Source organism: Trichogramma pretiosum, unplaced genomic scaffold (assembly GCF_000599845.2).
Source record: "Trichogramma pretiosum strain Unisexual culture from Peru unplaced genomic scaffold, Tpre_2.0 scaffold35, whole genome shotgun sequence".
Taxonomy (NCBI): Eukaryota; Metazoa; Arthropoda; class Insecta; order Hymenoptera; family Trichogrammatidae; genus Trichogramma; species Trichogramma pretiosum.
In genome coordinates, this window is record NW_019640943.1 from 485,291 (window position 1) to 511,921 (window position 26,631).

The following is a 26,631-nucleotide window of genomic DNA, read 5'->3' on the forward strand; positions in this document are numbered from 1 at the left end:
TATTGCCCCGAACGATATTTATTATTCACTGCCGAATCAATTTCGTTCTCTCTCTCCCTCTCTCTCTCTCTCGTTCCGTCGGCTTTTGTACACGGCTTTGTGAAAATGTGTTTAAATTTCAGCTCTACGTCGGTATATACGCGCAAGCGTTGGTGTACTACCATACATGATCGATGCCCATAATATATGCCACCGAAGCGCACGCGCATATTCCGCGCCGCCTCCCTTTACGCGCTCGATGAATATGTCAGAATAGTTTATTAATAGATCTATCCACGCGCCGCTTTATATTTCACGATACACACACACGCGCGTACGTATATACGCCGCAGGTTGACGCTGTCAGTGCAGTCGGTATACGGTACACGTATATACGTATATGGTCGCGTTGAAAGGGCGCGCGAGCGAGTCGATAATAATCAACTACGTCTTCCTTCTTTTTTAATCCACGTGTCACGAGTTTGATTTTTCGCCTGACGTGACGCTGTTGTTGTGTGTGTGCGGCTATACGTGGCTCTCTCTCTTCTCACACTCTCCTTTTTTTTTCCCTTTTCTCTGTTCGTCGAAGGATGAGCGATAGAAAAACGTGTATATATCGTATACAAAGTAAAAGGGTATGGCTGGAGGAAAAACCAAAGCAGAGCATGGCTTTTGACGTCGAGTCATGATATATTATCGTTTAGTCTAGCTGCGCAAGCTCACGGGCCGAGGCGCGTGTTTACGCGACGACGACTACGACTACGACGACGACGACGACGACGACGAAGGTCCACGGGATATCGCATGGAGTGGATTTATCTATGAAGCTTCTTCCTATTTTCCTTTCTTTTTTATTTTATTTATTATCATACTCTTTTTTGTACTCGTTGCCTTTCTCACTCGCTTCGGCTATATCTTCTTTATCTTCCGTATATACACACACACATATTTATCGGGGCTGCGCGTATGGATGCAAAAAATTTTCTGCGAGGGAAAAATTTCAGCGCGAAATATCTCTCCTCGAGACAATTCACGGACAATCTTCCAATCGTATTTTTTTTTTCAGCGCGCAGCACACTCTTTGGCGCTTCTGCCTCCTGCAGTACTTGTTGTAGTAGTAGTAAGCGCATCTACGATATACGTACTACATAACTACCGGTTGACGCGCGAGGAAAGAAATTCCAGGCGTTGCGTGCCTCCGAAGCGCCTGCGACAAGGTCGAGAGTATTGCAATTTTCCTCCTCGTTTTATTTCCCTCTTATTTTTTATTTTTTATTTTTTATTCACTTTCCCTCTGCTCTTCTTCTTATCGGAAGCTCTCTCTCTTTCTCACTCGCGCGCGCGTTGAACGATTGTCCTTTATTTTATGCTGCTGCGTTTTATACGATTTTGGTGAAGCCCGATTTATTGGGAATGCGCAACGCGCGCGCGGCGCTATATACTGTCATTATATAGCACGATAGAAAACCCATTCGCACGCCTTTATAGTGGTGAATGTGCGCGAATCTGTGTGTGTGTGTGCGTGTACGCCAAAGCTGGGAGTGAAAAAAGTCAATCGCGAGCTTGCGCCAGGGAATATTCGAAAAATTCGGGATTCAATGTCTTGCGCAGAGAGCTCCGGAGGAAAATAATAATAATAAAATGTTCCAGCTGAGATCCCTACGCATTTCTTCGGTTTCATTATTTCTACGCGCGCTGATAGTATGTGTGTTTGTGTGTATATGCCTCAGTCCTCTCTTTGAAGTTTTGCGTATACACGCATACTCGCGATAAAAAAAAAGGAGAGAAAGACCCAAAGCTCTCGAATAAACGCTACTATACGTGTATACGGCAAGGCTTGCGCGACCCACCGGAGCCGAGGGATGGAAAAAGAGCTTTTTTCTCGCTGATATAGAAAACGATTGCCCCGCGCACAGGAGGCTGCAGCAGAACGAGAGAGAGAGGCCAGAGCAATATCGTCAAGCTTTATCTAAACGACCTGTGAGAAATGACTCTGTGTGTACGTACGTATGTATGTGTGTATGTGTGTATTTGAAATTTACCGAAAAATAGCCATCGTTGCACTGTTATGTGCCCCGATGAGCTTGCGGGTCGCGCGACGACGCGCGGCGCGCAAATATTCCGCTCGAACGAGCGTACAATGTGTGTACATTTTTAGCAAATGTGTATAATACTCGAGAGCCGTGCACGGCGTGTGTACACATAACTACTGCTGCTGCCTAGCAATTGCTGCTCGCGCGGAATATGTTTGTTCGACCGTCTGTGAAAAAAAAAAAAAAATTGTTTGAATAAGCTCGAAAGGCTCTTTATACCGATGGACGATCATCGTACACCCACACCCCGAAAAACGGATTGATGATCTCATTCGAGCTCGCGCTTCGTGTCTTGTTATATGGGTATATATAGGTGTATAAGCCATAATAGCGGCGATTTTTTTCGCCCTCTCGACAAAGATCGATGGAGAAAATTTCAAGGATCGCTGGTGGCGCCGACGACGTTATTTTCATTCATTCCGGAAGATTTCCTTGCTTGTATTGCATCGGAAAGCTCGGCTATCGCATTAATAATATTCAATGCTGAACTTCATCTTCTTCTTTAACCTTATTTTCTTTTTTATTATTACGTTTCCAACTGATTAACGCCAAAAAAAAAAGGAAAGGGAGGGAGTGGGAAAAAGTTTTTTTTTTTTCTATACGTGCGACTGCTCTTCCACTGGTACTGCTGCGCTACTGCACTCTCGCGCGCGAATCAAGAAAATATCGCCGCGGCGTACGTTTGCATACAAATGACAGTGGAGGAGGCTGTGTGTGTGTGTATGTGCGCGCATGTAAAGCATAGGATTTTCGTGATATACATACGTCGCCCCTAAAGGAGGTCAAAAGCACAGTAAAGAAGGACCAGCCAGCAGCAGCAGCGTAGCTACTACTACTGGTGCATCCTGGTTTATTTTCCCATGTATATATATATAGATAGAGAGCAAGAGAAGATCGACGGACGAAGAGGAAATTGTCTTGTCCCCTTGGGGTCGTCCTCGTCGTCGTGTGCTTTGCCTGCCCAACAACGCTCGCACGCGCCTGGGCTGTATAGAGGTATATACCTTTGCGCGCGTACCCGCACGTACACAAACACGTTTGTGCCTTTGTATGTGTACGCGTGTGTGTGTATATATTTACGTTTATCCGATTGCGCTTGGGCGTCGTTGTGATTTTTCTTTCTCTCTCTCTCTCCCTCTCGCTCGTGTGGTCGTTTTTTTTTTCGTATGTGACCCTCCTTTTCTTCTTTCGCTCACGGTTTTCTCCGCTGTATATGATTTTCGTACGCCAGGCTGGACATGAGTCAAATTTCCGTGTCATTTCAATGTTAACGGCACTCGCGTGGCCGATGCATGCGTGCTATGCGCTTTTCTTCCGGTACGCTGCGGTGCAAAATGACGTGTATATAAGCGGGGAAGAAAAAAAAATGTCGAAATAAATATAAGAAGTGAAGTATAAAGGCTTTTCTGCGGACGTTATAATATATACGCGTACCATAACGTGCGCGAGATATTGTACAATAACAAATTCAATTACGCTCAACAAATAGCCGAACGCGCATACGCGAATGTCCCTTGTACCAATAATTAATGTTTCTCTAAGGCTAGACTTGCTCTCCTCGTCGTACCTGCAATATACGTGCCGTTGTCTGTGTCTGTGTGTGTGCGTATATTCAGTATATTCCATACGTATGTGTGTGTTTATTCAGCATGTACGGTCTGTTTCACTTGTACAGCTACGAGTCTGCTTGCGCGCGCGAGCTAAAGGGCACAAACTGGGCAGAAATCGTGTATGCTAATTAAGTTAAGCCTTCAAGAAAGTTTCGGATTGAGTTTGATGCTTGGCGCTGCTGCTACTGCTGCTGCTGTTGGATTATATATACGTGCCCTGCTCTCTCTCTCTCTCTCTCTGCTTCGTTATATGGCATATACGTACTATATCGTAATACTCGCGTGTGCGCGCAATTGGCCGTAATTCAAGCTTATGTACGTACAATATGAATTGCCCTACACGCGGCGACGGCCTACCTGTTATATCTATACATATAACACATACAAATTCGAGTGTATTTGTGTATACCTCGAGTTTTACCATACATACATACATACATACATATAGCGCGGCCGAAAAGCTGGCCCGGCTCTCGACTGCAGCAGCAGCAGCCGCGCGTGTACGAGTTTCGCTTGAATTGCATTTAAACGCGTTGATCTCTTCTCTCTCTCTCTCTGCCTCTCTTTATGTACGCGTGTGTACCTTTGCCCTTTCAGCCCAACCACCCGAACCCTCTTGCTCCTAACTCATATATAAATATTATTATAGATTCTCGCGGTAGGGCGTAGAGCGCGGGGAGGGTGCGAATTTGGTTTTACGCAGCGATTAGTCCTGCCCTATAGCACACGCGCAGCTAGCTTCTGTGCGTTAATGCGCCTCGATCGACGCGCGCGCGTGCCCAATAGCCAATACTTGGGCCTTTAACGATGATCCATTAATACATATTCTCTGGGCTTTACGAGCAGCGTCGATTCGTTACGAGCCCCTCGTTAAAGAGTCTGTACACTGTGTGTATACCGTGTATATATGCCGCGCGTACCTGTGCGACCTATTTGACCCAATATCACTCGACACGAGTAACAAAAAGGCAAAGAAAAAAAAGCCAGGAAAAAATTCGATCTACGCCGAGGTAGGTAGGTACTATAACGCGAAACGAATGATTTTGCACTGCGCCCCGGCTTTTAATCATCCCTTCCTCTCTTCTTCTTCCTTTTTTTTTATATTCTCCCACCCTCGCGCAACGGCTTCGTCGTCACGGGTTAGTTTTGGATGTCATATCGATCTTTATCTCGTCAAATACATTTTCATCCTGCCTGCCTCCCTCTCCCTCTACCCATCTTCGCTGCGCTATTTCAGAGCTCGATCAAGATGTTTTACAATTTTAAACGCGAGAGAGCTAGCTTCGTTGCCTCTTTCTACTTTTTTTTTCTTCCTCTCGTGCTCTCTCGCTCCCTCTCTCCCTTCTTCTTCATCTCAATGCGCTCCTCTCTTTACCCGTGATTTGACGTCAACGACGAGCCATTTTGCAGTGCCTTTAACCGGCCGTAAGCGCGAGTACGCTCACTCCTTTTTTTTCACTTTTTTTTTACTTTTTCTCTCTTTCCCTTTTTTTCCTCTTTCTTTTTCTTTTTTTTAGTCAATCCTCCACCCGGATATTTCGCGTTTACCAGAAAGACTCGGGGCCAGAGCCAAGGGAGAGAGAGAGAGAGAGAGAGATTTTCTGCGCCTGAAGCGCGCGTGAATAGGTGCACACACAGGAGCCAGGCTACTATTGCAGCTGGCCTCGGCTCTCTCTCTCCTCTCCTTCCCTTATAACCCCGTAAAAAGGCCTCGTAAAACGTCGAAGATATACCCCCGAGAGGTGCGGAAATGGGACTCGATGCTAACTTATCGATTGCTTTCGCTTCCCGCTGTGCTTCTTCTTCTTCTTACCTATCTTTCGCTCGGCTAGGCGATCGCGCGAGAGCTGACTCTATATTTTTTTCCAGATGGACGCGTTGATTTTTTCCCCTTTCTCGTCGTGTAAAAATTAAAACTCATTGATACTGCTGTACTGGATGAAGGCAGCGTGATTTGGATTTTTTGCCCTTTCTGGTATCCTCTGCGCGTTATATAGCATTTCGTAGCTAGTGTGCAGTACATAGTGGCATATAAGTTTCTATTATTGGCTCTTGCCGTCGAGTCCACGGGAATATTGCATTCCTCGAACTGTCGATGCAATAATGGGAAAAAAATATATAACTGCTGACACCTATACATACCTACCTACATGCAGTGCATTAATGACAATAATAAAAAAAATGCTTATTTCTCACGTATAATAATAATAACGATAATAATGTTTGTGTTTTGCTTTCTTCTTTGTCAACCTCAGTGAAATATCTGCGCGAGGTGACGCCGTACTTTCGCAAGGCGTCGATCATCCAGGAGGTCGGCTGGGAGCTGCAGCGCGGCTTTCTGAGCGCGACGCCGCCGCCGCCCAAGTCGCCGCCGCGCGCCGACACGAGATACCTGCCGCTGCAGCTCTGCAGGCTTACCAGGTCTCATCCGTCTGTCGATCCAGGTATGTATCGTCCATATATATGATACATCCGTTATACCTTTTACGCAGTACGTACGCGCGAAGTCTTCTCTCAAAAAGACACGTTGATAGGGCTATGCGTAGGCAGTTTTACAGAGTTGTGATTTGACGTTTTCGCAAGAGCGAGAGATTTTAGAAATTTGATAGTTTACCTTGGCGTTTCTAACTTTACTCGATAATCATTTTTTTGGACTGGAAACATTTTATAGCTAAATATCTTGACTTTGCCAATTGCAGATTTACGGATGAAGGAGTACTCGCCATCTAGTGGTAGAGGCTCAAAGTTATTTTATCATATTTCGGTGGTTGAAAATCCGTCAAAGTTTTTTAAAACTGTCAAATGGTTATCTTTAAGGGGGGAAAGGTACCTTAAACCTACATTTATGAAAAATTTATTAATTATGAAGAAAAAAATTTTTTTTGGCATATACAGAGAAAACTCTGTTTTCTTCACTCTTTTTTCAAAGTTTTTCACTCTGGAATATGAAAATTGAGGTCCCAGTCACTATAGAACCCTCCTCGATGAAGCAAGCCCACAGTCCTGACAGGTACCCCTGTGCCGTAGGATCCAGCTAGAACCGATGGTTCAATCATGGTCCTCGGGGTCTCATTTTGATCATTAGATGTGTGGTTACAAACGCAAGCACTTTCAGATTTTTTAATTTGTTATACACAATTTGCCAGCCACATATACACATTTATTCATTAATATATATGATAAAATGACAGATTATGCTACATCATAGCCTGAAAAAAGTGCTCATTTGTCCCAATACCTTTGAAAGTGCTTGCGTTTGTAACCATTCTCATGTAGAACAATCCCTGAAAATTTCAGCTCATTTGCTCAAACGGTTTACATGGAAAGTTACGGCAACAAAGCAATTTTGAGATAAAACGTTCCTGCCCAAGAGTTGAAAAAAACCAAAATACATCAATATATGTCATAATGATACTCTCATGTCACTGAGGCTGCTTAAAACTTTTTGGACAATAAAGAACAGTAATTCAATTTGAATTTTCAACATATTGGACCCACAAGGACAATGTTCAATTATCCCAGACAGCCACACAAAGCCAAATGCGCCAATTTCATCACTACATTTTATAAGTTTGTGACGACCACGTATGCGGCCGCACGAGCGCTCGTCTGCTGCGCGATCAGCTGAGCGAGCCGCGGTAGGCCCCACGTATGTACGCGCGTAGCTAGGCAACGCGTGGCCCCCACCGTCGGCGCCCGCCTATATAAACCAGCGAGCCGCGGCGGTAGAGCAGATTCGGCACTAGCCAAAGCGAGCGACGCATCGTGATTGTCTATAAAAATCCAAATATATATATTAGTACACCGTGCGACGGAAACAAAATATATTTTACCACATCGACTTACCCAAGCTGTCGTGGTACAAGGCGAAGGAAAAATCACCATGACGTCCCAGCCACACCAAAACCCAATGGACTCCATTTGGGTTCAGGATCATCGGCATAAAAAAATTGTCTCTTTGAAAATACTGGGAGACGATCAACTTGAAGTTGACCATTGAAACAATCTCGAAGGACCCAGCGGGTTTATCATATACGAACATAAGCACCGCTGAGATGTCCTCCATAGTGAGCCAGTGCTTAAAATCACCCGCATTCGTCGCTTCAACCAAGGTCATGGCTACCTGGGGCTAAAACAAATCATCAATACACTGGACTCGCCAACGAAAGTAAAAAAAAGTACTATTTTTTATCACGAGTGGCGGGAAGTTTGGAGGGAGCTGAAAGAGGAAAGAAGCGGGTGGTAACGGGCGCAGGAGCAGGTCCAGGGCCGCAGGCCCTGGTCGGGGCGCAGGGGCCGAAGGCCCCGCTGGGAGGTTGGGGAGGCGAAGCCCCCCCCACCCACAAAATAATTCTGTTTCTAGTTTTTTTATTTATAATAATAAATGAATCAAATTTTGTTCACAAAATGTGTGTACTTGCTATCCCAAGGAAAATACCTTGGTGAAATATTTATTATAATGATTAGTGTACGAGTCTACGTCGAGTGTTTCAACGAGTTCGTCGGAAGAATCCACCCCATGCAGCTCGTACGGATCGACCGGCCTCGTCGAGGTCGTTGCCGCTCACCTCATCCGCCAGCTGTACAAGAGCTTCCACTGCCTCGTTGTCCAGGTCTTCCCAGAGTGAGTCATCGATGGTTTGAGAAGCCGGCAGCGGTGGTATATAACTGTGTGCGAGCAGAAAGTTAAGTCTGTTGGATTAGAATTCGGTTAGAGGAGGAGAAAAAGGAAATTGCAATACTCACATTGCCTTAGCAGACTCCTTGGTCATGAGACCAATCTCTGGTCTTTGGCAGACCGGTCTCGATGATGGCGGTGGTGGTGGTCTGGACCGTGCTGTTCGCAGTAGCTGTCGTGGTCGTGGTGGTGGTGGTTACTGCGAACGCCTCACGCTCGATCGCCCTCGCTTGCTTGGAGAGGGAGCGTCAGCAGCCTCAATGGAATATTCTCGCCCCCTGGACATGGAAATGAAAAAGGAAAGAAAAATTTATATTTACTCATATACGTATATACGTTATCACGCCAAGAATGAGAAAAAGGTACGCACAGGCTTCTTTGCTTTAGGCGGCTTTTCTCCGTACTGCGCTGCGATGTAGCTTGTTAACCCCACTAACACCGAGACCGCTGCGTGCGTCCCCACTCAAACGACGTGCACTGCTGCACTCGTCCCCACCTCGCGGCATCAGCCAATCAGCGCGTGGTCGCTGTGTATATAAGCGAGCCACTTTAGCCGACTAGACACAGTCGTCTCTCGGCTAGCAGCCAGCCAGAGCACATCGACTCTCGTCTTCGCGTTCGCGTCGACGAGCACCCGAGAGTTTTGACCTAGGGCCACTTCTCAATAGTGAACTTGGTTAAATTAAAAAATACTTGCCTCATTATTTCAACACCTTTCCCACCTTTTGACTTTTCAAACTTCCGACTCGACCGCCAGGTGGCGCGTCGCCATAGAAAAGTCGTGCCTGCAAGAGAAAAGGTCGAGTTCAGAGTACTAGTATAAGTGCGTCTCTGCTCAATTCAATCAGCTTTTGACTGTGGGACTTGTTACAAGTGAGAATAGAAAAGTGATTGGACGTTTGTCTTTTGACTTTTGACTGTTCAACTTTACAAGTTGGACAGAAAAGTGATCAGCATTTGTGTCACTCTCCACTCCCACGAGTCATGTGACAGCCAAGCAGCCCGAGCCGACAACGACGAGCCCCTGCGCAGCAAATTCAGGGCGCCCTGATCCCTGCTTTTCAACGCTTGCTGGAACATCGACGACACGGACGCAGTCGTTGCCTGCTCTTTGAGTTTTTTCAGAAACCCAATCGTGTCGACGACATTCTCGATCGCGTGAACGCCACAATTGTTGAGATCGTCTCTCTCCTGCTGCTTGAACTTGGCGTCGAAAATACGAAATTTGCCAGATTTCAGTACTTTCTTCAGATCTGGCTCAATTTTATCACCTTATAAAACGTTACGATAACGATTAAATCATATTGAAACTAATTACCGAGAAACAATGACGTGAATTACCGAAACTGTCCTGGTGGTAGGCGAAATTGAGGCCGGCCGCTTTCTCCAGGACCAAGGAAATCCAATGGGTTCCTTGGCCTACGTGGACAATGATCGGCCACACGTTGATTTCCTTGTTGGCCTTGAAATCCTCGATAATTCGCTCGAGAGACTTGGCATTAGGTGCAATAGCGAAACCGTCGTAGCCGTGGTACAACCTTAGCACCGCGAAGATGTCGGTGGCACTCAGCCAGTGCGCCATGTTGTCAGCATCCACCGCCTTGACAATGTTCTACGGAAAATCGTTTTTATTAGTTGGAAATGCAACGGTAATCAAATGAAGATCTAATTTTGATTCATTCAATGGCGCGCGCGGGCGGTCGGACGCCACCAACCGAACAAAAAACCACGTTTTTTCTTCTTTCTCTCGCTATATCTCGCTAAAATCAAAAAACGCCTCTCTGGAAAAGGTCTATATCGATGGGAAATTTCCTAATCTTTCGATCTAGACTATTTAAAAAAATCTTAAAAATGAAGTTTTCGAGATAATCGACTTTAAAGTTTTCCCAGCGATTTTCCCGGGTAAAGCAGAAAATTTCGGAAAATCTGACCTCACCATCGGAAAGCTGAGGCAATTTCCCATCGAAACCATGGGTTCGCTTTTTTCTCTAGGTGCATTTTAGTACTTTTACAGCGATTCACAAATTTAGTGATTTGACTTAATTCTGCCGCGCCACGCGGCACTGGGAGAGTTGACGTGAAATGCCACAAATATATATATGTGGCTGGCAAATTGTGTATAACAAATTAAAAAATCTGAAAGTGCTTGCGTTTGTAACCACACATCTAATGATCAAAATGAGATCCCAAGGACCATGATTGAACCATCGGTTCTAGCTGGATCCTACGGCACAGGGGTACCTGTCAGGACTGTGGGCTTGCTTCATCGAGAAGGGTTCTATGGTGACTGGGACCTCAAATTTCATATTCCAGAGTGAAAAACTTTGAAAAAAGAGTGAAGAAAACAGAGTTTTCTCTGTACATGCCAAAAAAAATTTTTTTCTTCATAATTAATAAATTTTTCATAAATGTAGGTTTAAGGTACCTTTCCCCCCTTAAGTCATTTATTATGCCCTTAATATTTGTAACACAAGTATCGGGGAATATTATCGGGGAATAATTAGTTTTTAACACGTATTACCAATCCTTCATTAGTAAAAACGTCCGATCTCAAAAAGATTGTAATCGTTTCAGTATATCTGTCCTTTTTTTAATTCAAAACTAGATCGACCTCACCGTGTCCCGATTCCAAGTTAAGCTTTTCTCGTTTCAAAGTCAGAAAATGCCTATTCAAATACGTTATCATTATGTTCTCACGTGTTTTACATTCAACTCTTTGATCGCGTTGCGTGTACTTTCAAGTTCTACCTCTAGATGTCACTTTCAAATCTACAAGTGAAAAGCTGAAGTTTGAGTTAGTAAAGCAAACTTTTTTTCTTTGCTTTATATGTTAAATAACTCTATGTTTGGAATCATACGCGAGTAAAATTGTAAAGAATTTTCGAACTACGAGCGAATTTCGATGGCGCGAAGAGCGCTCGACGAGGCCAGCGCACATAATACGTATACACAAATTGTATGTATATACGCGCGGTATGCACTGTCATCGTCATCGGCTCTCGAAGCAATCGAATACGTGCTGTATCTCGGCTTTGTATCTCTCTTACTCTCTACACATACATACCAAGTTGAAAATTGGAGCACACCCATATACGCGTGGCTGCTTCGATAAAGAGAGACTCGTATGCACGCGCGAGTTTACTCGAGAGAGAAAGAGAGGAAAATTGAGCGATTTATGCGTTTGCGAGAGATAATACATAACGAGTTTATATTCTCGCGCGTCGTCGTCGTCGCACGCGCGAAACTTTCTTACCGTTCAACTCGCGTTTTACGCTCGCTTCGTCCGTTCGCTTGTTTTCTCTGAACGACGACGACGCGTGGAGCGCGCGCGGAAGCTGAAAAAAAGCTGGAAAATTTTCTAACGCTGTAAGAATTGCTTTCGCTGCGCGCAAACATCCACTCGCGCAAACACACACACACACGCATACACATACACACTCAGCCAGGGCAAAGAGAATCGCGAGTCGAGAGAGAGGAGATAACGACTCGGTATATGCAAAATCGTCGATCCAGAATTCCTAAGCTGCTTCTGCTGGTAGTAGGTGGAATGGCGTGTGCCTCATTCAGTGCATCAACAAGCGAGCGAGCGAGTCAGCAGCGGCGGAGCTTGCATACATACATACGTACGTACTTACACGCTTTGCTCTCAAAAGTCTTTGATTCTCCCTTTCGCTGAAGTACACACACACATACGTACACATACTCATATACACATTCGCGCATCGTTGAGAGAGAGAGAGATAGACACACAGAGAGATATGCGGTGTGCTGACTTTGAAAATCTGCTGCTGCGCAACCCGAGAGAGAGAGAAGTGTTATCGCTTCTTGGCATCTTTTACATCGCTCGGTGTAATTCGCTCTTTCTCTCTCGTTGATGAATTTTCCAAAAGATATTCTCTTTCCCGCGTCGGTTTTTTCTCTCTCTCTCTCTTTACTCCTCTTTTATTTTTGCTGCAAATTTTTCCTTTGCATACGAACGCGTGTATACGTGTACGTGTAGCACGAGTTCTCGCGCGCGTCCTCTTTTTTTGCTCCTCTCGTTCGGCAATTTATATAATATAACGTAGGTACGTATACTCGATACATGTGCGGTGCATGCATGTGTATTGCCGGGGGTCTCGAGAGAAATCGTTGCGGTGACTGCCATACGTGACTCCTACGCCACTGCCGATGCTTCTGCTGCTGCTTCTGCAAGCTCCGAATCACGCATACCCACACTACACACACCCACATAGACGAACGATATGTGCCTCGGCGCGCGCTCGGTGAGCACATTCGATTATTCGACTCTGTATCCTTCGAATTCGGATGAGTTTCTCGCGCGCGTGTATTGGAAAATGAACCGGTGCGTGAGTACGATGAGTAAGTTATAACGCAGAAACTTAAGTTATCGGCCACTCGGATACTTATTAGCACAAAAATTATATTTATTTATATTGCACTTTTGTGCCGTGCCAAAGTATAAAAAATATATATTCGATTGTAAAATAATATCAAGCGTTGGCCACAGACTTCCAAAACGTTACGCTATGCATTTTGCGTCATGAGATAAACCTATGAATCATCGCTCAACTGGGTAGTTCCTCGTGTCTCGTATAGTCGATCGGTGTCGTGACACATTCTGCTCGTTTCATTCCAGTTCAGTTTACGACGCCTCAGCGCGAACAACGAAACATCGCCGATCGACCGTAGCCAGTGATAGTTTCGTGAAAAAATTGTGCAAAATCGTTCGAATAACGAGCATTCGTTAGTTAGTGTGTATCAGTGCGCTACAGGATGACCAACGGCGAGAAATCGTTGAGAAAATTAATAATTATGCGTGAAAAGGTCAATTGGGATATCAAAAAAGAGCGACATAAGTTTTTCGATAAACTGTTGATTTTCATCGAAAATTGGAGTGGAAAATTTCCAAATATTTGGGATATTTTTCGAAAGGAAGAAATTGAGTGTATTCTCTTGTATGCCATACGTGGTAAGCGTGCAGGTTGGTCTAATTATGATGTATCATTAATCGTCAAGTTCGTGATTCGCACCGGCTTCAAAGACGAGCCCATCGTTGACAAAGACGGCAAACCATCGTCGCGTCGCACTACCTTAATACATCATGGAGTTAAAAGATCGCGTCATTGTATCGTCCCTGAGTGGTTTGAAATATACGACAGGTTCGACGTGAATTACAGCGACGAACGTGGATACACGCATTTTCACGCGGCCTGCGAGTCCGGCTGCGACAACGTCGTCGAGAAATTCCTCGAGTTCGGCCAAGTCGATCCTAATCTCCTCGTGCCAAAAACGAGTGACTCGCCGCTGCACTTGGCTTTGAAGTACACAAACAACAATGTGGTCGAATTGCTGCTTAGAAATGGCGCCGATCCTAATCTGGTTAACGATGAGGGACTGACACCTCTGCACTTGGCTTCGAAGGACACAAACGAGAATGTGGTCGAATTGCTGCTGAGAAATGGCGCCGACCCGAATCCGGTTAACGAGGAGGGACTGACACCTCTGCATATTATTTGCCAGGGTTGCTACTCCGATGTTGACTTGTCGGAGTTATTTTTTAAGGTCAGTGAGGAAATGCATCAACGGGTGCACATCGACGTCCGGGACAAATCAGGTAAAACATCGTTACACGCGGCTGCGTCTAGTGGATGCGGGAGAACGATCGAGATTCTACTGGAAAAAGGCGCCAATCCGAACTTGGCCGACGCAGAGGGATCGACTCCTCTGCATATAATTTGCGAGAAATGGTATTATGATCACGATGTCGTAGAGGCAATTTTCAAGATCAGCGAGGAAAGGCCCAGACCGCTGCAGGTCGACGCCGTGGACAACTCGGGTCGAACACCGCTGCACCGGGCCTTGGCTCACAGCGCCGACCATCACAGTGTCCCACTGTGGGAAAACCCGATCGACTCCTGGAGCAATAACGATCGACTCGTCGTACGTCGGCTGCTGGAAAACGGCGCCGATCCTAATTTAGCCGTCAACGACGAGGACGGCTTCACGCCTCTGCACGTAATCTGCCAGAGAGACCAAGTGTACCGCGACGACGACTCGCTGAAGACGTTCTTCGAGGAGAACCAGCAGCTCGGACGTACGCCGCTTAGGGTCGACGCTCGGGACAGGTTGGGCAGGACGCCGCTGGAACTGGCCGTGGCGAACGCCATGCCGAACGAGGTCGACAGTCTGCTGGATCGCGGTGCCGATCTGGCTGGCTTCGTTTTCCCAGACGAGAGTCGGTTCGTCGAGAGGCCAGACATAGATGAAAGCGGTGATGTAAGGTATACAGCGCGATTGAAATTGATGCGAGCCGCCAGAACACTGATGGTCGTCGAGCGCTTGGAGAAGAGAGGATACGAACTGACCCAGAGCGACGTCCTGACGATCATGAGGATATTCGACAAGCGCGGTCTATTGACGATGTCGGCGGATCTCGACGAGTATCGTTGTTGGTTCGACGACGAAGAGCTCGCGAGCATCGCGCAAGGCCAGACGATGAGTCCGAACCTGTCGCTCTACGACTTTCTTCGGCTGACGCCCGAAGAGGCGGAAAAACGACTCGCGTTCACGGACTACTTCGGATTCGCCAACTCGAATAGGTGGTACGAGATTCCCGAAGGGCCGTGCCTGGCGTGCATCGCTCACCTGTTCGAGATCATGTTGGGAAGATTTTTCCGGGGCTGGGCCCTGGAATCGTTCGCGCTGCTGACGCGCAACGAGCTGCCGATTATCTGCTGTGTAAAAATCGTCGGGCAATCGAAGGTCAGGGATTTGTGGTGCCTTTTCCAGGCGGCCACTGGTCGAAATTAGAAATGAGTTGTACATCTCAAAGTCACTATAGAACGTCGAATCTAGAAAAAACGATGAAATGACGATGAAAGTTTCGTGAATAGGTTTTATTGACCGGAGAATTCAAACCCGATCTCGTGTGGTCATTTGAAGGTCAAATGGAGAAAGCGCGTTCTGCCTCTATCTAATAAATCTCAGCGCGTTAGTAAGAGAAAGTGGCGGGCACGCAGTCTCGCGTACTTCGCGTCGCGCGGCGAGTTGCGTTCAGTGCACCTCGCGACGCTACAGCGTGAACGACGAAAGTCGCATCGACTGCGGTCAGTGATTCGCGTGAGAAAAAATCAAAAAAATATCTCGTTTCACCAGTGACCGTGTTTTGCCGTGAGTGCGTAGAAAGATGGCCAAAGACGACGAAGACTGCTTCAAAAAATTGAAAATTATGCGAGAGAACGTGAATTGGGAGATGGAAAAAGAGCGACAGGAACTTCTCTATCAGCTTTACCCATTGATAAGAGAATGGGAGGGCGAAATGCCCAATCTCAGAGACATTTTTCGGACTGCAGAAATCGATTGGCTTCTGCTGGAGAACGAGAAGTGCCACTGTAACATTTCCATCGACGACAGAAGTTTACTCATCCGTTTTGTGATCGAGACCGGCTACAAGGACGAGCCCGACGTGGACGAAAACGGCAAGCCGCTTCTGCGTCGCGCAACTGCGTTGCATCGCGCGGCTAGACTCAGAAATCCCGCCAGCCTCCGCGAGCTCTTCGAAATATACCACAGGTACGACGCGAACTACACCGACAAGATGGGCCTCTCGCATTTCCACGTGGCCTGCATGTTCGGCCTCGATGACGTCGTCGAGCAGTTCCTCGAGCTCGGCCAGGATCCCGATTGTCCGACGCAAGAATCGAGCTCGATCGATCCGCCGCTGCACCTGACGCTGAGGCACGAGCGCAAGCAGACGTTCGAACTGCTGCTGAGAAGAGCCGCCGATCCGAACTCGACCGACGCGGAGGGATCGACTCCTCTGCACGTCGTCTGTCGGAACGGGGGCTATCGCGACTTGGCGACGATACTGTTCGAGATCGGCGACGACGAGGGTCATCGGGTCGTGTGGGTCGATGTCCGGAATAAGTTGGGTAACACACCGCTGCACTACGCTTTATCTCGCGGACGCAGAGACCTTGTGGAACTGCTGCTGAGGAGAGGCGCCGATCGGAACTTGGCCAACGCCGAAGGATCGACTCCACTGCACGTCGTTTGCTCGAGAAGCTACCTCGACGATTTCGCGGAGATGATTTTCGACGTCGGCGACGGCAAAGATCGACCCGCGATGCTGGTCGACCCCGTGGACAATTTGGGCCGTACGCCGCTGCAATTGGCCGTGACGAATCGCTTTCCGCGCCTGGTCGATGTACTCTTGGATCGGGGCGCCGATCTGTCCAACTTCGTTTTTCCAACGGAGGCCTTCGTCGTCGCGTACTCGCGCCACGAGCATCTCTACTACGACAGCGAAGCGGTATTCAACGCGCTCAGAGTCATTCGTTGCTTGGAGAAACGCAGGTACAAGCTGGACCAAAGCGACGCGCTGTCGATCATGAAAACACTCGCCATGGACGGATTACTCGACAGCGAGCCGTGGGATTACGAAAAATGGATTTCGGACGATTACCTCGCGAAAATGTCCAAAAAACTGAAAATAAATCCGAAACTGTCGTTCTACGACTTTATTCGGCTGCCGCTTGTAAAGGCAGAGAAGTTATTGATGATTCAGGACTACGACGAGTACAAATCGGGACTCACCTCGCTTCCCTTGAAGTGTTATCGGCAGTGCGTTGCGCATCTGTGCGAAACGGCGATAGGAGGATTTTACCGACGATGGGCGCTGGATTTTTTCTCGACGCTGACGCGCTATCAGCTGCCGATTCTCTGCTGTGAAATAATCATCGGACAATTGAGGATTAAGGATGTATGGGGCATTTGCCTGGCGGCCACTGGTCAACACTAGAAATGAGAAATAAATCTTTGTAAACATTCAAGGTTAAAAAGTATAAGCAACAATTTTAGAAAATTAATTTCTAATGTTATGCCACTCAATAAAATTCAATTCAAAACGAAACATTCGTTGTTGACAAAATAAAAACCTCTTTAGTCTCCTTTTTCTTAACATCCTTGTTATCTTTGACATCCTATCCCCGCAATGCAGTTGGCGAGTTTCTCTGCTTTATTGGTATAAAAGGTACGTAGATTGTCTTAGATGATAATGATGATGACAATGAGCTGAGTAAGTCTCATTATTGAGATTATGCACGGTCGCGGTGGTGGCTCTTTGAATTGCTATTTTTTTTTGCCTTCTCTAGGAAATCTAAAAAAAAAGGAGTAAATGTTTGGATTTTAATTCATATGAAGCACTCAAAACGTTTGCTATTTTAAAGATCTTTATTGAAAGATCGAATTATTGAATTTCGTAATTTTCAATCAACGCATATTTTCATCACTTCATTTCTTTTAAAATTTTAAAAATTTTAACACTGCATATATTTTGTTTGTATTCAATTATCGTTATTAACACGATGAAACAAAACATTATCTTTTTTTATGCGGTCTTTTTATCATTCGGTTATTTTAAATGTTATCAATTCTATTCGCTGATCCTTTTATCATACAATCTTATCATTCAAACACCACGGTAAAATTATACAAATTATAATGCTAGGTCGCCTAATAAAGTATAAAAAATTAATTTAACTTGCATGACAGACAGAAAGGCAAGTACCACAATCTGTATAAGGTCAAGGGGGGTATATTCGCCCACTTAAGCCCAACTTTCAATAAAAATGACACTTAAGAAAATATTCATTGTAAAATCGAGATTTTTGATTGTTTAATACTATAGAGCATACCTTAAACTAAATAACTGCACAGTAAAAAAAAATTTTTTCGATATATTTACAATAAAAAAATAAATATAAACTTTAAGAGTTCTGTGCTGGTATTTTCGCTCACTCTAAAAATGCCCGTTTGTATTTTCGCTCACCTTTTGCTCACATTTTCGCCCAACTATAAATTTGCGTCAAACATATTTTAAATTCTACTAGAATCAAAAACGAACTTTTTATTATGTTTAATCTTAAAATTACTATTATTATAGTAATATTACAATCAAAAAAGGAGAGATAAGACGGAGATACATACGCGTGTTTACTATGCTTCTTGGGTTATGTTGGCCTGTCAGCTGTGAAATTTGCACGCGAAACGAGGTGAGCGAAAATACCGACAATGTAGATATTAGTGTACCTATTCTCGCTCAGCTAAATTAATAAAGAATATTGACAAAAAAAATAATAATTAATGTTCAGATACATTAATAAACATGTTTTGAATCAGATAAAACATTAACATTAACGATATGATTTATTTTAAAGCACAGTAAAACTAAATAAAATTGCTCATATCTTAGCCTAGTTCTTAAGATGCCCGTAGTTATAACTCGTGTGGCAAAAGTTGATTGCGAATTGATTTTTTTTCTAAAATTGTAGAACTTAATTTAAGTATATAAATATTGGGTGTACATCTCGAAATGTTTATTTATAAGCCTATATTTTTTTTTCTTCATTTTACTCACTTAAAAAATTAATATAATTGATTGATCATAAAAGTGAGCGAATATAGGTACATGAGCGAATATACCCCCGTTGACCTTATGGTTTATTAGGCAACAAAATAAAAGATGTTTCACATCAATATTAAGCTACGGTTAACACAACTTAAAATTTCGCTACATGTTTACGTTATCATTTGAACGTCACATATTTTGACTTGTCTCAAGACTGAGGCTTGTATGACCATTGCAGGTATAAATACTGCGCCGTAGATTACATTTTTCAGTTCAGTACTACACGTTATCGACGCTGCAGCGTAAACAACGAAAAAGCTTTTCGATAGTGATTCTCGTGAAAAAGCAAAAGATATTTCGTTTCATAAGTGACTGTGATTGTGTGTTACCTTAAAACGATGGTCAAATACGACGTAGACTTTTTAAAAACTATGCGAAAAATTGTCGATTGGGTGATCGAAGAAGAGCGACGTGAATTTTTTAATAAACTAAACTTCTTCATTATAACTAATTGGTACGGCCGACTTCCAAATCTTCGGGAAATTTTTCGAGTCAAAGAAATTGATTGGCTCCTTATAGAGGATACAAAGATAATGACATTCAGAGAGAATCTATTAACCAAGTTTGTGATTAAAACCGGCTACAGAGATGAGCCCGAAGTTGATCAAAATGGCAAGCCATTGTTGGGTCGCACTACGCCGGTACATCGCGCAGTAGGTCGCAACTTTTCCAACGACGTCATTTGTCAACTTTTTCAAATATACGACCGGTTCGACGTGAATTACATCGACGAACGTGGATACACGCATTTTCACGCGGCCTGCGAATACGGCTGCGAAGATGTCGTCAAACAATTTCTTAAGTTCGGACAAGATCCGAATTGTCTCCCTCAAAAATCAGACGCGATTTCAGTTGATCCGCCGCTACACTTAGCTTTGAAGCACGAGCGCAAGAAGATAGTCGAATTACTTCTGAGAGGAGGCGCTGATCCAAGTTTAGCTATCGATAATGGAACGACACCTCTGCATATTATTTGCCAGAGAGACCACGACGACGACTTGGCCGAGAAGTTTTTTGAGATCTGCGAAAATGTAAAAAAAACGGTACAGGTTGACGCCCAGGACTATCGGGGCTGTACACCGCTGCACTATGCCTTGGCCAAAGGTGAAAAACAGATTGTTCGAGTGCTACTAGAAAACGGCGTGATCCGAATATTGCCGATAAATCCGGAGACACACCTTTGCACGTTATTCTCCATCTACAAAACAATGATCTGGCCGAATTTTTCTTGAAGATCAATGATGAGAGGAAGCAGACAGTGCAAATTGAGGCACGGAACGTGTTGGGTTACACACCATTGTGTTTGACTGTGTTGAGTAGAATGAAGAAAGTTACTGAACTGCTCATGAGGAGAGGCGCCGATCGAAATTCTGCAAATATCGAGGGATGGACACCGCTGCACATAATTTGCCAAGGAAACTGGGACGATGGTGATTACGTGAAGATGTTATTTGAAATTACTGACGAGCAGCATCAAAAGTTGCAGGTCGACGCTCGAGACAAGTCCGGCTTGACACCACTTCAATTCGCTGTGTTGCATCTCAAGCCGAAATTAGTGGATGTCCTCTTGGATTGTGGTGCCGATTTGTCTAGCTTCATTTTTCCTATCGAAAGTTTTTTCTACAGATTTGACTTTATCGCGTGGGGTAATCCAAATATTTTCGGTATCAAGAATCATGTGTTCCCTACCATGTGTATTGTCGATTCCCTAGAGAGCAAAGGATACGAACTTAACCAAGCAACCGTCATGGGGATCGTAAAATTGTTTGATAAGCGTGGATTGTTTAGAAAGTCAGTCGATCATGCCAAACACAAATATTTTTGTAGCAACAAAGACTGCATAAGCATTGCGAAAGAGCAGATGGTAAATCCGAGCCTATCGCTCTACGATTTTCTTCAGCTGCCACCCGAAGAGGCGGAAAAATTATTTCCAATTAAAAACTATATGAAGTTCAGTGATGATCTCTCCTCGCGGCGGATGTGTGAGGCTGATATGTGGTATTTATGCGAGATAGTAACGATAGGATTTTTCCGTCGATGGGCACTGAAATTATTCTCAAAGAAGAGCCCATGGATGCCAGAGCGCTTCTGTAAAATGTTCATCGGACAACTAAACATCAAGGAATTATGGGAAATATGTGCGGCGGCTACGGATCAAAGCTAGGAACGAAGAAAGTAATTTTGTCATTGTTATATCAGAAAATGATACGGTAAAATAAAGAAATCTTTATAAATACAAACTCAATATATGTAGCAATTTTTTCATCTTATTGACTTTCAAATTTATGCATATATACATATCTAAGAATTAATGCAGAAGTGTGCTTTACTTGACCGAAGCTTGACACAGTTCTTTCAAATCATCGGGTTAACAATCATATCAGCAAATATTTTAACAACACATGAAAAAATCTACGATTCACAGTGTTATTGAAGTTGTCGTTATTTTTGTGGAAAGATTTAACTTGATTGGAGAACAAGTGAGCTTTCCTCATTGAGTTTTGCAAAAGCAGCAGTGCAATTTTATTTTCGCTATCGAGATCTTAGCTAAATCATACGCTACTTGTGTACGTTACATTGAATATTCTATTTCCCTTCGCTAATTGGGCAGACATTTTCACCTTCTGCCTCAGAAAAAGATTCTACCTCCGTAAAAAATAGCGTCGTTTGGATAGGCAGATTCTAACTGAACCCAATGTAATTCAATTACATCAATTAAGCTTCGATCGAAAGAATTAATTAACATACAATACATGTTTGCATATCTTCGTCAATCGCTTTCTATAAATCGACAGATAATTGTCAATCTGATGTCGAAATAAATTAGTTGACAAGGATAAAAAAATAATTAAAAATAATATAAGTACTGATATTATGAATTAAAAAAAAATTCATTGAGTTTAGAATTACTGATTCCCAATCTTTTGATCAAACTTTACATATTTTCATTAACTTATTAATACTACGTAATATAAAATCGATAGACGCACCTGCAATTTAATTGTTTGTGATGAAATGTATTATTTTTTTCATTCGCTTTTATTAACTTTCGATCATTTTGAATTTTATCAAAGCCAGTCGATCGCTAATCATTTTATTATCATTCAATCGTGATATACGAAGGCTTCGGTAAATTAGTGTGATTTCCAAACGCGTCTTGACTGGTGTAATAAGAAATCAAAAAGCTTATATTTACAGTGACGACCATTACCACCACTCGATATCATTTTTTTTCGTCTACAATCATAATCAATCTCCCGTTTACTTATACCAGAGGCATATCGATCCTAGATCACAGATTCCCTACGTTACTGACGCAATTAATGTCACATTAGTAATTAATAAAATTAATTCTACTTTTTGCAATTATTCTATATTTTCATTACAAATTTAATCATTTATTCATTTCATAATTTTTTTCATTGTATGTTATAATTATAATATGCAATAGGGTGATATAAGAATCCGCGTCGGCGCAAAACGAGTTACACATACATACACGCATTCGCACACACACGCTCCCGTCTTTCAGAAAAGACAAAAAGTAGCTGCTAGGCTATTTGGGGTAACGCACTGTACAGAGAAACTCGACAGCAAAAAATATTACTTTATCTTCATTATATAAAAAAAAACGTCCTAACAATCCTATCATACATTTTCGATCAAATACGAATTTTTTTTATAATAATTGGTCTGATTTATTCGAACATAAGATTACGAATGTCCAATGGTTCGATAATTCTTTACGTGTATTGATTTACTCGTTAAAATTGTGCGACACAAAATCAATGGATCTGACTTTACAAGCTCGTTTTAAATTAAAAAATAATTATTAATAAGTGAAAAAATTTATTATCTTTTTTAAGTTGTTTTTTTATCACTCGGTCATTTTATTTTTTATCAAACCCATTCCGTCGTAGATAATTCTGCAATCGTATTATTCGAACGTTTCAATAAATTCGAGCGAATTATCAGGCATCGTGCGTAATAAGAAATCGTTAAAATAAAATAAAATATTGAATGCTCTTAGCAGTACCCACTCAATTGTAAATCGAAAGTCAAGTGTGATATTTTTTTAGAATCATGTATTAACCCGCGAAATAATATTCAGCTTCGGTCAACGCTTTCCCAAAACATCACGTCTTGCGATAAACGTTTATACATTATCGCTTAAGTGGGTGACTCAAACGGGTATGAGATCCGCAATTATCAGTGCCTTGTCGCATGCCGAGTCGTTCAGTTCAGTACACGTTACGACGCCGCAGCATTAAAAAAAAGAGACTTGTCTCGACTGCAGCAAGTGATTTTCGTCAAAAAAAAAGTAAAAAAATATTTTTATCACAGCCGACTGTATTTGTGTGTGAGTGTGCCGACCGATGGATTTTTCCGACGATGAATTCGGTATCGACAGCGAAATTGACGAAAGCGATGACTACAATTCTGAATTCATGGATCATCTCGGTAAAGTCAATTTAGAAAAATTGAAGTCCTCACGAAAAAAGGTAAATTGGGAGAACGAAGAAGAACGAAGTGATTTTCTCCATCAAATTTACTATATAATCAGTAATTGGGAGGGCAAACTTCCAGATCTCCGAGACGTGTTTTGTTCTGAAGAAATTGATTGGCTTCTCATCGAGAGTGTGAAGAAGAATTCTTTCACCTATATGTTTATGTCTGTGTTAGATCCATTTATCGCTTTTGTGATCAAGACCGGCTACAAAGACGAGCCTAAAGTAGATGAAGAAGGGAAGCCATTGATTTATCGCACTACTGTTCTGCATTATGTTCGTCGTCATGCTGTCAAATCCGTCATTGAAAGTCTTTTTCGAATTTACAACAGATTCGATGTGAATTACACCGACGAATTTGGATATACACATTTTCACATAGCCTGCGAGCGCGGATGTGAAAATGTCGTGAAGCATTTTCTTGAGCTCGGGCAGGACCCCAATTGCCTCGTACCAAAAATAGATAACTCGCCGCTACACTTGGCTCTGATCGGAGGTCATGATGCGGTGGTCGAAATGCTGCTGAGGAGTGGAACCAATCCTAATTTGGCCAGCCACTGCGGAGGGACACCTCTGCACATTATTTGTGAAAATCGCAAGTATCGTTACTTAGCGGAGATATTTTTCGAGATTAACGAAGAGCTCAACCAGCTGGTGAAGGTCAACGCCGTGGACAAGAGGGGTCGGACACCGCTATACTATGCTCTGACTCGCGACTACGACAAGAGTTTGGTCGAATTACTGCTGAGAAAAGGTGCCGATCTACATTTGGCCAGCGAGGAGGGATCGACTCCCCTGCACTTAATTTGCACTTATACCGACGATGATAACTTGGTGCAGAAGTTTTTAATGATCAACGATGAAGTCAATCAGTCATCGCAAATCAACGCCATGGACGAAGAGGGCGACACACCGCTGCATTTGGCTCTGCATTATGGTCACGAGACTTTGGTCAAATTACTGCTAAGACGAGGATCCGATCCGAATTCGACCAATAGAAAAGGATCGACACCGCTGCACGTTTTATGTGAGACAGATAATGATTTTGATTTGGCGCAGCTGTTCTTCAAGATCTGTGACGAATTGCGTCAGCCGGTACAAGTAAATTACCGAGACAAGAAGGGTCGGACACCCCTACATTTGGCTGTGTCTGGTAATAAAAAAGAAATGACACAATTGTTACTGAACAGCGGGGCAGATCCGAACTTGGCCAATAAAAAAGGATCGACTCCTCTTCATGAAATTTGCAAGAGAGACGATGGTGATGGGGAACATGATGAACTTGTGAAGGTATTTTTCGAGATCAACAATGCCAATCAGCAGACGGTACAGGTCGATGCCAAGGACAAAATGGGCCGGGCACCGCTTCAATGGGCCGTGGCGAATTTCTTGTCGAATACAGTCGATTTACTCTTGGATCACGGTGCTAACGTTTCTAACTTCGTTTTCCCCAACAGGGATTACTTCGCCACGAGATGTACACTCGAGAAAATTGTTTTTCGTATGATGTCTATCGTCAAATCCTTAGAACGCAAGGGATACAGACTGAATCAATGTGCCGCTGTGACGATTATGAAAACATTCGCAAAGTATGGATTAATCGATGAGTCAGCGAATCTTGACGAATGTTTGCGTACCGACCAAGAGTTCATGAGGATTGCTAAATGGCAGATGGTGAAGCCAAACCTGTCGCTCTACGATTTTCTTCAACTGCCATCTAAAAAGGCAGAGAGAATATTGAGGATTGAGGACTACGACAAGTTCACCTCTGAAATGTGGAGCCTCTGCAACGAGTCTGAACGGGCGTATATCACGTATCTGTGCAAGACACTAACAGGAAAATTTTTTCGGCAATGGGCAGTGGAATTATTCTCAAAGAATAGCCCATGGCTGTCAGTGAGCACCTGTGAAAGAATTATCGGTCAACTAAAGATCAAAGAATTATACGACATTTGTATAGCAGCCACGGATCAGACATTTCTTTTGAAAAAATAATCCGATCAGCAAATAAATCAATAAATATTGTAGCAATAGAATATTAATATCCGTAGTTTCAGTTATCATTGATGTTGTCGTTACTGTCGTGGTAAGATTTAACTTGGTTGGGCCAAGCGCGTGAGTTTTGCTCATTGAGTTTTGCCACAGCAGCGATTATGCTCAATTTCACTATCAAGATTTTAGCTAAATCTGTTTCACTTGTGTATGTTACATTTTCAATTGTGTATATTTCAAAAATTAAACTACGATAGAACGAATAAATTTATATGTACGTATTTTTGTATCCATTTTTCAATTGCATTACATAATCCAGCGGATATTTGCAAGTGTAGACTCGGTGTGTTAAACTACCCAGTGTTGCTTGTTCTGAATTAATTGACTAGGATAAAAAAAAACTCAAAAATAATGTTAGTACTAATATGAACTGAAAAAATACAAAAAAAATAAAGAAACAATCGTTTTATATTCGTAATAATTCATTGGATTTACAATTACTAATGTTCAATCGTCCGATAAAACGTCACACATTTTTATCTATTAATTATATGATAAAAAACTGCGCAATACAAAAAAGATAGATGAACGTCCAATTTAATTGTTTATGGTGAAGTATTCTTTTTTTTCCATTCGTTCTTTTGAACTGTCGGTCATTTCAAATTTTATCAAAGAGTTTCGATCGTTTATTATTTTATTAACAAAAATTGGCAGGAACTACAACGCGTCTTGACCGACGTAATGAGGAATCAAAATGAGGAAGGAAAAAATATAATGTTACGCTGTGCGAGAAAATCTTGAATTTGGTGTCCTGCACTCGATGATGAAAAATACTATACGTAACTGAGGCGGTTGTCAATCTTGCACTTCGTGTCAATGCAACAGTTTTGCCGGTAACATATATTTACATACATCACTAACACTTGAGTGAATGCAATTTATTAAATTCTCTTGGTAAAAAAAAAAATTTCATTTCGCCATTAAGCACGTGTGTAAAAGCTTCATAACGGTCTGCGAACGTGGCGCGTTAATATCTACACCGCCATGCAGCCGATAGATCGATGCAGAGAGGGAAAAAAACCATCGAGGAAAATTTTGCACTCAAGAAAGTAATCTATTAGCCGATGTAGCCGAGCGCTTCTACGCAAGAATAATAGCATAATGTCTCTCTCTCTACCGGGCAATATTGTGTCAGCAGTTTTGTACAACAAGCGCCTCGCCCGCTCGCGTCTACCGTACACCACGTTGGCAGTCCAGCGCTTATTATAACAACGTTCGCGTACGCGTGCATGTACATACT

At 43.2% G+C, this 26,631-nt stretch overlaps 1 protein-coding gene across 2 annotated transcripts in view; it reads left to right on the plus strand.

Moving 5' to 3' along the window:
• LOC106653490 (beta-1-syntrophin) overlaps nt 1-26,631 on the plus strand; it is a 304,966-nt gene that overhangs the window by 229,968 nt on the left and 48,367 nt on the right. For both annotated transcript variants that reach the window (XM_014372944.1, XM_014372943.1), the window contains exon 3: nt 5,938-6,126. In XM_014372944.1, the coding sequence (XP_014228430.1) occupies nt 5,938-6,126 (189 nt within the window). The remainder of the gene's footprint in view (nt 1-5,937; nt 6,127-26,631) is intronic.